This window comes from Calliphora vicina, unplaced genomic scaffold (assembly GCF_958450345.1).
Source record: "Calliphora vicina unplaced genomic scaffold, idCalVici1.1 scaffold_102, whole genome shotgun sequence".
NCBI lineage: Eukaryota > Metazoa > Arthropoda > Insecta > Diptera > Calliphoridae > Calliphora > Calliphora vicina.
Genome location: NW_027052588.1, coordinates 21,884 through 37,500, shown reverse-complemented (window position 1 = coordinate 37,500; position 15,617 = coordinate 21,884). Strand labels below are relative to the sequence as shown.

Sequence of the window (15,617 nt, the reverse complement as noted above, 5' to 3'; positions counted from 1 at the left end):
CATACTACATACATACATACATACATACATACATACATACATACATACATACATACATACATACATACATACATACATACATACATACATACATACATACATACATACATACATACATACATACATACATACATACATACATACATACATACATACATACATACATACATACATACATACATACATACATACATACATACATACATACATACATACATACATACATACATACATACATACATACATACATACATACATACATACATACATACATACATACATACATACATACATACATACATACATACATACATACATACATGACATACATACATTACATACATACATACATACATACATACATACATACATACATACATACATACATACATACATACATACATACATACATACATACTTACATACATACATACATACATACATACATACATACATACATACATACATACATACATACATACATACATACATACATACATACATACATACATACATACATACATACATACATACATACATACATACATACATACATACATACATACATACATACATACATACATACATATATCTATACATACATACAGTACAGTACTTACATACCATACATACATACATACATACATACATACATACATACATACATACATACATACATACATACATACATACATACATACATACATACATACATACATACATACATACATACATACATACATACATACATACATACATACATACATACATACATACATACATACATACATACATACATACATACATACATACATACATACATACATACATACATACATACATACATACATACATACATACATACATACATACATACATACATACATACATACATACATACATACATACATACATACATACATACATACATACATACATACATACATACATACATACATACATACATACATACATACATACATACATACATACATACATACATACATACATACATACATACATACATACATACATACATACATACATACATACATACATACATACATACATACATACATACATACATACATACATACATACATACATACATACATACATACATACATACATACATACATACATACATACATACATACATACATACATACATACATACATACATACATACATACATACATACATACATACATACATACATACATACATACATACATACATACATACATACATACATACATACATACATACATACATACATACATACATACATACATACATACATACATACATACATACATACATACATACATACATACATACATACATACATACATACATACATACATACATACATACATACATACATACATACATACATACATACATACATACATACATACATACATACATACATACATACATACATACATACATACATACATACATACATACATACATACATACATACATACATACATACATACATACATACATACATACATACATACATACATACATACATACATACATACATACATACATACATACATACATACATACATACATACATACATACATACATACATACATACATACATACATACATACATACATACATACATACATACATACATACATACATACATACATACATACATACATACATACATACATACATACATACATACATACATACATACATACATACATACATACATACATACATACATACATACATACATACATACATACATACATACATACATACATACATACATACATACATACATACATACATACATACATACATACATACATACATACATACATACATACATACATACATACATACATACATACATACATACATACATACATACATACATACATACATACATACATACATACATACATACATACATACATACATACATACATACATACATACATACATACATACATACATACATACATACATACATACATACATACATACATACATACATACATACATACATACATACATACATACATACATACATACATACATACATACATACATACATACATACATACATACATACATACATACATACATACATACATACATACATACATACATACATACATACATACATACATACATACATACATACATACATACATACATACATACATACATACATACATACATACATACATACATACATACATACATACATACATACATACATACATACATACATACATACATACATACATACATACATACATACATACATACATACATACATACATACATACATACATACATACATACATACATACATACATACATACATACATACATACATACATACATACATACATACATACATACATACATACATACATACATACATACATACATACATACATACATACATACATACATACATACATACATACATACATACATACATACATACATACATACATACATACATACATACATACATACATACATACATACATACATACATACATACATACATACATACATACATACATACATACATACATACATACATACATACATACATACATACATACATACATACATACATACATACATACATACATACATACATACATACATACATACATACATACATACATACATACATACATACATACATACATACATACATACATACATACATACATACATACATACATACATACATACATACATACATACATACATACATACATACATACATACATACATACATACATACATACATACATACATACATACATACATACATACATACATACATACATACATACATACATACATACATACATACATACATACATACATACATACATACATACATACATACATACATACATACATACATACATACATACATACATACATACATACATACATACATACATACATACATACATACATACATACATACATACATACATACATACATACATACATACATACATACATACATACATACATACATACATACATACATACATACATACATACATACATACATACATACATACATACATACATACATACATACATACATACATACATACATACATACATACATACATACATACATACATACATACATATACTACATACATACATACATACATACATACATACATACATACATACATACATACATACATACATACATACATACATACATACATACATACATACATACATACATACATACATACATACATACATACATACATACATACATACATACATACATACATACATACATACATACATACATACATACATACATACATACATACATACATACATACATACATACATACATACATACATACATACATACATACATACATACATACATACATACATACATACATACATACATACATACATACATACATACATACATACATACATACATACATACATACATACATACATACATACATACATACATACATACATACATACATACATACATACATACATACATACATACATACATACATACATACATACATACATACATACATACATACATACATACATACATACATACATACATACATACATACATACATACATACATACATACATACATACATACATACATACATACATACATACATACATACATACATACATACATACATACATACATACATACATACATACATACATACATACATACATACATACATACATACATACATACATACATACATACATACATACATACATACATACATACATACATACATACATACATACATACATACATACATACATACATACATACATACATACATACATACATACATACATACATACATACATACATACATACATACATACATACATACATACATACATACATACATACATACATACATACATACATACATACATACATACATACATACATACATACATACATACATACATACATACATACATACATACATACATACATACATACATACATACATACATACATACATACATACATACATACATACATACATACATACATACATACATACATACATACATACATACATACATACATACATACATACATACATACATACATACATACATACATACATACATACATACATACATACATACATACATACATACATACATACATACATACATACATACATACATACATACATACATACATACATACATACATACATACATACATACATACATACATACATACATACATACATACATACATACATACATACATACATACATACATACATACATACATACATACATACATACATACATACATACATACATACATACATACATACATACATACATACATACATACATACATACATACATACATACATACATACATACATACATACATACATACATACATACATACATACATACATACATACATACATACATACATACATACATACATACATACATACATACATACATACATACATACATACATACATACATACATACATACATACATACATACATACATACATACATACATACATACATACATACATACATACATACATACATACATACATACATACATACATACATACATACATACATACATACATACATACATACATACATACATACATACATACATACATACATACATACATACATACATACATACATACATACATACATACACATCTGCTCAAAATAATAGATACACCTAATTGGAAAAAATTTAAATGGCGGTAACATTGAAAATTTCCTCGCAAGCGTTAAGAATACATCATATTATTAAAATTTCTATCTGGCAATGTCATGTCAGTCAAAAATCTGGCAACTATTTGCTTTCATGTTGATTTTTAAAAACGAATTTATTTGAATTACAAAAAATTATTTGCTCATAAAAATAGATACACATCAGTAATTTGTAATTTGTTTATATACAATTTTTTTTTTGTGCAATTTTTTGTTCCTATTTACGTGAAACAGTAAGTATAATTTAAATTTTAGCAACAATTTTATAAAAAATAGGACTCTTTTGAAGAAAATGGGACGAAATCATCTTGTACCGAAGATGAGAAAAAAATTGTTCAAACGATGAGAAATCAAGGAAAATCATTACGGGAAATAGCAAAGAGCATAGGAATGTAAAGATCATTTTGTCCAAAATGCTTTATCTAAAAAACAAAAAAGAGAAACTCGCGGTAGACCAAAGAAAACCAGTCCAGAAACAGATAGGCGGATCGTCCTTATGGTTAAAAAAGACCCTTTCATATCATCGAAAGCTATTTCTGCGGAGCTATGTAACGAAATCAGTCCACAAACAGTTCGTCGTCGTCTTTTACAAGCTAAATTGCCGGGAAGAATTGCCAGAAAAGTGCCACTAATGCGCCAAAAAAATATCAAGACAAGATTAGAATTTGCTAAAGAGCACTTACAATGGTCCGGGTGTGAAGGCGAAAAAAAATGGAGAAATATTTTATGGAGCGACGAAACAAAAATAAATTTGTTTGGAAACGACTGCGAAAGAAATGTACGCCGACCAAAAGGAAAAGAATTCCACGTTAAATTTACAAAAAAGACGGTAAAACATGGCGGGGGAAACATAATGGTTTGGGGTTGCTTTTCATGGAATGGTGTTGGTCCGATATTCCGAATAGAAGATACCATGAATGCTAGTGGGTATAGAGACATATTGGAAAACGTAATGCATCGGAAAATATGCCATTAATATGGACATTCCAGCAGGACAACGACCCAAAACATAGTTCAAGATTAGTTAAAAACTGGTTCTTGGAGAATAACGTTCCTGTTTTAAGCTGGCCCAGCCAATCCCCTGATTTAAACCCAATAGAAAACTTGTGGAGTGAATTAAAGATAAGGCTTTCGAAGGAAGTTTTCAAAAATAAAGACGATTTATGGGAGAAAACGCAAAAAATATGGTACGAGATTCCATTGGAGAAGTGTCAGAACTTGATATCCAGTATGCCCAGAAGAGTGGAGAAAGTTTTACAAAACAAAGGTGGATATACTGGATACTAGCTTTACTTTAATAATAAACTAATTTTTTTAAGATAAAATTTATTAGCTTTTGTTTAATAAGAATTTTTAAAAATGTATCTATTATTATGAGCACCAAATTTTTCGAAATTTAAGAAATTTAATTTACTTTATAATATTTATTATTAATTATGAAATATTTTGTTTTTGTTTTTTACTCTCCTTTTAACTATAAATAAAAATCGACTAAATTTTTTTTATAATTTTACAATATACCATTATTTTTTTCGTTTTTAAAAAATAAATTTTGGTGTATCTATTATTTTGAGCAGATGTGTACATACATACATACATACATACATACATACATACATACATACATACATACATACATACATACATACATACATACATACATACATACATACATACATACATACATACATACATACATACATACATACATACATACATACATACATACATACATACATACATACATACATACATACATACATACATACATACATACATACATACATACATACATACATACATACATACATACATACATACATACATACATACATACATACATACATACATACATACATACATACATACATACATACATACATACATACCCTCATACAAACATCCATTTTTATATATATAGATAAAAAAATATTTTAATTAAAATTTTGACCAGCCTTTTATATTTAAAGTGTTTTGCTTTTTTATCCTTGTTTTGAGTGCATATTTGACCTTTTTTACCAATTTTTTGTTAAAATTGATTTTTTTTTCTCTTGGTGCTTTTTACCCTATTTTTCGTAATTTGTTTACCCTTTTTACCCGTTTTTTCTATACACTTGACGCTTTTCTTCATTTCTAAAATAGCAACACTGGTCTATTCTCTATGGTACGAGCAATACACATTATGACACCTTATTAAATGCACCTTGCTACTATTACTGCATTTTGCCAATAATATAATGTAAATAAAAATGTAAAATAATAAAATTAATTTTAAAAAATCATACAGTATTTACCTGATATGGAACCGATAGCCCAGCACAACGTATTCAAGTTTTTCCATGAAAATTCTGTACCATTAACCTGATTTAAGAGCTTCATTGTCATTATTCGTTCAGTATCACCATAATCCAAATGGGTCAAGAACACAAGTGCTTCGCGCATATTTTTATACAAATTAATGGCATTCGTGTCTTTCATGAATTCACGAACGACTTCTCCATTTTCATTTTCAACAACAAGAACTTCTTCTGGTTTAGCCATGCGTGATATCATTATATATCGAACTTTTGACAATATTTCGGAATAGAAACGACGTCGTGGGAAAGCAGCATTGCGTCTGGCCAGGGTTTGACCTAAATGAACATTCGAGCCACCTCCAAAAGATTCACTGGTATACAAGTCCTCTACCAAACTATTCCAGTACTCTAAGCATATTTTAAAAACTTCGACATCTTCAACTTCAGATATCATTACCAAGTAAAGTAATGCTTGGTTCAAATAATCGACATATTTAACATCTTCAACTAGTTTGCCGTGTTCTTTAAGAAATGTGCATAAGAACATTGCCAAATTTTGAACGAACTCTTGTTCGCTGTCGCAGCCATTGGCATATATATGATTCATGCTAGTATTTTGGTTGATCATTTGATCCAGCTGTGTCATAGTATCTTTAAAAAGATTTGCAAAATTTTCGTTGTAATCCGGAACGGTGAGACCAGCGATTTCAGATAAACATTTAAGAGTTACATTTCTAAACATCGGAACGCTAAGGAATTTAAAGATTAGTGTTTCAATTAATGTTGTCTCGAAAATGTATCCGAGAGGTATCCAATTGAGAAAACGTAAAAGTGTTTCGAGAGTAACCTGTATAAGAGGGGCATTCATTGAACTTTCGAGGACAAAGGAGCATAGCTGAAAAATTTGCGAGAATTCGGAACACATAGTGTCCTTTAAATGTTTCGCTTTAGTTTGTGTTATTTGCCCAGGAGAGAAGTCGAAAACTTCTTCACTTAGATTTTTAAGAATAATCATATTGTTCTTGCATAACGATTCATTTGTCTTTGAAGCTCCAACAATGTCGCTAATAAATGTTTCCCAGTTGCGTGGCCACTCACGCTTCAATATTTGCACCAATATTATGTTCAACTTATTCAAATACACCTTGTTCGCCTCCATAGTAGCTGCATCCGAGGAGGTTTTGATTATAAGACCAACCACATATTTTTTTATACCTTCGCACTGATTACGAGGCAGAATTTTCCAGCGTGTTTTGATTACCTCCTCCAGAATTTGTAATGCGTAATATTTAGTCTGTTGATTTTGTGAAAACTCCAAAATACTATCAACACGCGTCCATGCATCCGGATGCTCCTTGAGCGTGGTGAGTATATCTTGGGCCAGACGAAGCTGCTCACCTTGGGAAGTGTATAAGCACTCGACTATGCGATCGAGAAGATTGATATCAAGCTTTTGTGAGAAGTCCAGCAATTTACTGGCTTCATCTGTTGAAAGCATCGCCATTGCCTTATAGTAAAAGCAACGTTCTCGTCGACGTCTTGTACTGTCCGCGTTAATTTTGTCCCGGTATTCTTTACAGAAATAAGTGCACGTGGGTGTGATGCTGATCTTTTTTAGCAAACAGATTCCAATTAAAATATTGCGCCTTTTCCTACAAAAGCATAAAAAGCAGAGTTATAGTTTATTAATTGTTACCGGCAGACATTTAAGTGAAGTGTTTTGTTGTATAAAAATATACTACTTTATTTCGCCACAATGACGTTAACGGCAGCAGCAGTAACCTCCATTTTCGGGTTAACACACAACAAATACAAGTACACACAAATATTTGACGAAGAAAAACGTTTGTTCATTCATTTTGTTAAATGCATCACTGATGTTAAATATAATTGCGATTTAATTCAGAATATAGAGTAAAAATCACTCACTACTTTTTGAACAGCTTTTTACTTTTTTAATCTCAATGAAATATAGATTTTTTATTTTATTCCAGACATGTACTCACCTACAGTCTGTATGCTTTATGCTTCTTCTATTCGCCTCAGAAAAGATATAATATGCGAACAGAAAAACCGAACACAAAATCGGCACTTGAGGCGAAATGCTGTAAAATTATTCGCGCAATTTAAACCAAATATTTGTCAATGCTTTATACACTTAAAAAACGACAAACATAACGTTAGAACTTGATTAATTTATTGGTAATTAAATCTTGAAATCGCAAAAAAATCTGTTTTTTCGCAATTACAATTATTGTTTCCTATGCCGTGGTGTGAAATTGTGTTTCTTCATTAATTTTACCAGCGTCCCTAAGCAGCGTTGCTATAAAACGTTCTATTTTAGCTACTACTTTATAAATTTTATACCAGGGATGGAAAATTAAGATTTTTATAGCACTGAACAGACACGAAAATTGTCCATTTTGTACAAGGCGAACGTAACCTTATGTCTCCACGTACCAATATTTATTGCTGCAATTGTCAAATTTGATTGCGTCAATGAAATTTGCGAGTGTAGACGGCAAATTGCGCAATGATTGCTCTGCTGATTGTCTGAGCAATTACCCTAGGTCTCCACGTAGCAATATTTATTGCTGCAATTGTCAAATTTGATTGCGTCAATGAAATTTGCGAGTGTAGACCGCAAATTGCCATATGTAGCAATCCATTGCGCAATGATTGCTCTGCTGATTGTCTGAGCAATTATTGCTAAGCAATAAGCTGTCAGTTCAGTTGTCATTAATGAAAAATTTCTTCTTTCTATGATTCGATGCGATTAATTCATCCATATTTAATTTATTTAAGAACCAAAACAAACAAAAAAACAAAGAAATTAATGAAAAAATCATTTAACGTAAAATAAACCACAGTTTTTCATAGAACTTCTCGTTTTGAAAATTTTGTATTTGTGACGAACGTTTTCTCCACCTAAAGCAATCAGCAATCACTCTGCTGTTGCTCTGCCGACGTTATTGCTTGAGCTTAGCAATAAAAATTGCTACGTGGAGACTTAGGGTTATTGCTAATAGGGGGGTCAGACGGCATGTATTGCTTGTGTATTGGGATTTGTATTCGATACATATGGAATTCCATGTGTATGTCAAAATTCACGTTATACATGTGATTAATAATTTCCACGTTCAAACGTACATATGTAATTGCATGTGACATAACCTCTATGTCACATGTTTGTTGTTTTTAACAATATATTTATTTAAAACATTTTTAAATCACAATATATATATTTAATGCAATGAAATTTATTTTGTTATGAATTTTCTTTACTCTTTTTTGTTTTGTTTTTTATTTTGCACTCACACAGTGTTGTATTTCAAAATACAACTCTGTTATACACACGAAAATAGAACATGCTCTAATTGCCAAAAATGTCACGAGTAATACACATATATTTTACATACACAAAGTTTCATATGGATCACACGGCATGTATATGTTTACATATGGAAAAATGTCCCAATACATGGCACAAAACACAAGCAATACATGCCGTCTGACCCCCCTATAAGCAATAAGCTGTCAGTTCAGTTGTCATTAATGTAAAATTTCTTCTTTCTATGATTCGATGCGATTAATTCATCCATATTTAATTTATTTAAGAACCAAAACAAACAAAAAAACAAAGAAATTAGTGAAAAAAATCATTTAACGTAAAATAAACCACAGTTTTTCATAGAACTTCTCGCTTTGAAAATTTTGTATTTGTGACGAACGTTTTCTCCACCTAAAGCAATCAGCAATCACTCTGCTGTTGCTCTGCCGACGTTATTGCTTGAGCTTAGCAATAAAAATTGCTACGTGGAGACCTAGGGTAATATTATGACTAGGGATGCCAAACGGGACTGGGTTTTACAAATCCCGGGATTCGGGATTTTAGAAATGTCGGGACCCCGGGATTTTTCGCGATCCCGGGATTTTTCGGGATTTTTCGGGACTTCGGGATTTTAATTAAATGTCAAAAAACATCAAGTTCAACAATAAAAACTATTTATTTCGTTAATACACTAAGTAGAAATATAACAAAGGAAAAACTAATGCATTGAATTAAAATATATATAAAGTATTGCGGAAACAGGGCTACATTTGTTCATAGTCCCCATACATGGTCGCCTTCAGAAAATGACTTTGACATTCATAATTGTCTTATAATAATTAATATAGTGATAAAATTGAATAAACAAGTTGTATATGAAAATTAATCTTTCTACCAACTCTTGTGAGGACCAGTCAATAATAATATAACCTCTATATCAGAAAATATTTTATTGTCAATAAATAATTTGTATATAATGATATTACCATAAATTTCATTCATTCATAAATACTGATTCAAGTCCCCATAGAAGACCAAAACTACATATTGATGGTGGGTATAAAAGATTCGCCATAGCTGAATATAACACTCTTACTTGTTTTATATTAGTATTATAAGTATGCTGAAATTTCATCCTAAAATATTAAAAAATCTCGTAATTTTCGGGATTTGTTAATCCCGGGATTGTTTTTCACAAATCCCGGGATTCGGGAAATCCCGATCCCGAAAAATCCCGGGATTTTCGGGATCGGGATTTCGGAATTGGCATCCCTAATTATGACCAAGAGAACAACCGATTTTTATTTTTTAATTCGATTTCCTTGAGTTGCTGTAAAAATTTATTATTTGTTTTCAATGGTTAGCTGTCATTAAATTATAATTTCAGCACATCTTTAATTATATTGAAATATACATAAACTTGGATTATGCTATGTTCAGACTTGAGTTTTTAAACAATATGTTAAGTTAATCAAAGCGGTTCACAAATAAAAACATCAAACTAATGGAACAAATCAAGAACCGCGTAACAGTTTTTTCTGTTAATATTCACATTTTCTGTATTGCCGGCCTTCGGCCGGGTGTAGGGACTTTTAATTCTGGGGTGTATCGAACACCGGCTTCGCTAAAATCACTTTTTCTGTATATCAAAATTTTCTGAAGTACTGCCATATAAAATTAAAAAGGAATTTTTGGTTCACAATATTTATAAACTGTACCATATTATATATCATATTAAAGGTATTGTGAAGCACTACTCAATGATACCCATAACGATCAGTTTGTTTTCCAAATAAATGAGAAATGTACTATTATATGTATTGACTTTAAATTCATATAACTCTTAAACTAAGAGAGAGCAGGCAAAATTATTAACGGTTTTGTATGAGAGCAAGCTGTTCCGCTGATCTTGATTTATACCGAACTAATTTATATTTCTTTAAAACATTAAAAATGTTTTAATAAAGTTGTCACAAGATTATTTTGAAATTATTAATGATGGAATTATGAACATTGTTGTATTATTTAAGGTTGTTTACAAGGTGAAGTCACGAACTCAACTGACTGTTATTGGTTTGTTTATGTTGTGTTTGAGAACGTCAAATTTTATATAATTTTCTTGTTGGCATTAAAAAAAATTATTTTAAATAGAAAATATTAAAAAAAATTAAATGTTGGAAATTGAGTTTCAAACAAATAATTGTGTAAAAAAATCAAGAAAATACATCAAACAATAAAATCAGTTGAGTAGCAGTGAGATTAAATCCTAAAAAGTTCAATGGATGACCAGAATAACTTAATTTTCTTGTTTGATTTTTACACATTTCATGAGCCACAATATAAAATATATTGTGGCTCATGTGTCATTTGACAATTAAAAAAATATTGGCGCATAAGAACAGAAACGTTACAGAACGCAAAGACTAATGGAGCCTTTTGCGTTCTGTAACGTTTCTGTTCTGTGCCGTTCTGAATGCTGTTATATTGTAGTTAGTTTTTCCGTAAGATCGTATCAGCTGTTTTTAAAATAATAACCAAAAAACCATCTTGGTGATTTTGTTACTATTTTCTGTATTTAGACCAGCGAAATGCAAACTCATACCACTACAGTTTTTAGATATTGTAGTTGTATGAGTTGAGAATTATTCTCTGGCAAAAACAAATAGCTGAAATAATGAAATAAACAAACATAAAAGCGTAACACAACCTGCTTCTATAAATGCTCATGCGAGACTGACTGTTTTTATACAATGTGTGTGCTTGCGTACATGTGAAAATAAAAACAAGAGAGCTCATTTGAGAGCTCACTGCAGCTCGCTGATTTAGACATTCAACATATTATTGTGAACATTTTTCTAAATACATACATATATTTTTTGTTAATGATTTAATTTAAACTAATTTTTTTACATACATAGTACATACATTAAAAGAAATTTATATTTATTTTATTAAATTTCCATGTTTTTCTGAAAATATTATATTTTTTATTCTTTTGTTAATAATAAATATTTCCCTTTCAAAAATGTTGGCACCGCTGCTTTCATATTGGTGGCATTTTTGTGTATATATGATATCAGCTGTTTTAGCTGTCACTTAACGTTGCGGACAAAATTCTGTTTTCAACAGATTCATCCGCAACAGAACGGCAACGTTACAGAAAAACTAACGACATACACAACTTTCCCTATGCTAAAAACAAAACAGCTGATTCGGAACGGAACGAACAAACTAACTAGGCCTTAACCTTCGCTTTACCAATACCCACCCGGGTGACCACATCGATTTTATTGGTTTAATATTTTTTTTAATTTTGTTTCGATTTAAATGAAATTTGTACTCACTGAAAAAATTCTAGAGTTCTATAGAATTTTATAAGGTTTTTTCAATTTTTTACAATTTCGTTCGTCGCATATATTTATAGGTTAAAGTAGTTAAAGCAATTATAGTGATAAAACGTAACGTAACAGTAAAGTCTGAACCTGTTAAAAACTGATTTTCATTACGTTTCTACTTGACATCTGCTAGCAGGGTTGATCTTCAAAAGCAATTAAATTTAAATATACTTATCTTTTGAAAAATAGCACATAATATTGGTTTTATATATTATTATTTTATATACAATCAACAATCAACCGTTAAAAAATTATTTTTTTAGAATTTTTATGTCAAATTTGTGTTACATATTTTTAATGTTCTATAATCGCACTAAAATGTTACGTTAAGTCAACACTACGGTTACATTCCATCAACGGTCGGCTAACCCAGCCTTTAATCATGGGTAAAGTTGTAACTAAATGCCAACTAAGTCCCCTTTTACAATGCAGAAATTAAAAGGCAGACATTTTTCTCATTCTCTTTTGAACTTGCCAAAACCTTTTACAACCGCGAAATTAATAGACAGACAGAAATTTGTCGTTTCCTTTTTTCGTTCTTTTTCGTTGTTGGTGCGTATGAATATTTCCATTGTCAAATGCATTTAAACATTGATGTGAGAAAAATGATATGAAGCAACGACATGAAAATTGAAAAAGTGGAAAAGAGATACAAAAAATGTCTAGTACAGATGGTCGTGTACTACACACTCTGCCTCTTCAACACCTCGCCTACAAACTTCGTCTGTCTGCCTTTCAATTTCTGCATTGTAAAAAATTGGACTAACTAATACATTAAAAAAACAGCTGATTGATTTCATTTTAATACATACATCTATACAAAAAGAAAATAATCTAGAGATGTGTTTTTTGTCAACAACATTTTATTGAATAACTTAATTTTACATGCCCTTATTTCAATTGATTTACATACAAACTATAACTATAAATTTTGTATGTACATTTTAGAGAACAAAAATATTTCTTTAATAGCTTTATAAGCATTTTAAATTACTACAGTATATATCAATCAAAATATTATCGACATTTTGTTTTCTCTAAATGAAAATGCCATGTCTCCACGGCAGTCTGAATTAATTAATTCGCGTTTTGAATTACGATTGCGAATCAACCTGTTTACACGACAACATTCGTAATTCAGTTTGACATTTATTTATTTCTTCTTCTTCTTGTTTTTTTTCTTCTGTTTACACGTTTTGTTTTTTTGTTTGTTTGGTGCGAATTTTAAATTTGTAATTTGGCAATGGATAAAAAAAACATAAAATTTTAGCATTATTAATTAATCAAATATAATTTAATTATTATTTTCATTATTAGAAAAAAGAAAAGTGCAAGCAAGTGGGACCAGGGCAGCGGGCTTTATTAGAGGTGTGGGCTGATAGAATGGTAGAGATGCTACTTCTACAAATGAATTTAACTTTAATCGGACTTTTTATTTCTTTTAATTTATTTATTTAATACAAAAATCATTTTCTTTATTTTGTTTTGTTTTGACATTTTTGTTTGGACAGCTGATTTTGATACATAAATCTATATATATAAAAATGGATGTTTGTATGTGGGTATGTAAGTGTGTATGAATTGCCTGGCGGGTAACACTGTAAAGTCAGATTTTTGATTTTCGGTCTGTGGGCGGAGGGGCGTGGCATTATCAAATTTTTACATTATACCGCTAAAACCATCTATATATATAAAAAACTTCTTTACCTATTTGGTCTGTGGGCGGAGATGTGTGTAAAAATCTAATTTTTACATTATACCGTTAATGCCATCTA

The 15,617-nt window shown here is 29.4% G+C and overlaps 1 protein-coding gene across 1 annotated transcript; it reads right to left on the bottom strand.

Moving 5' to 3' along the window:
• Positions 1–7,090: 7,090 nt before the first annotated feature.
• Positions 7,091–9,398, bottom strand: LOC135963041 (exportin-1-like). Its single transcript, XM_065514820.1, has 2 exons — positions 9,123–9,398; positions 7,091–8,768 (listed from the first exon to the last, which is right to left on the bottom strand). Exon 2 carries the CDS (start codon positions 8,618–8,620, stop codon positions 7,091–7,093), a length of 1,530 nt encoding a protein of 509 aa, XP_065370892.1. The 5' UTR covers positions 8,621–8,768; positions 9,123–9,398.
• Positions 9,399–15,617: the final 6,219 nt, after the last annotated feature.

Bases quoted from the DNA above. Each gene is read 5' to 3' on its own strand.
- LOC135963041 (XM_065514820.1), bottom strand. From the start codon at position 8,620: ATGGCGATGCTTTCAACAGATGAAGCCAGTAAATTGCTGGACTTCTCA.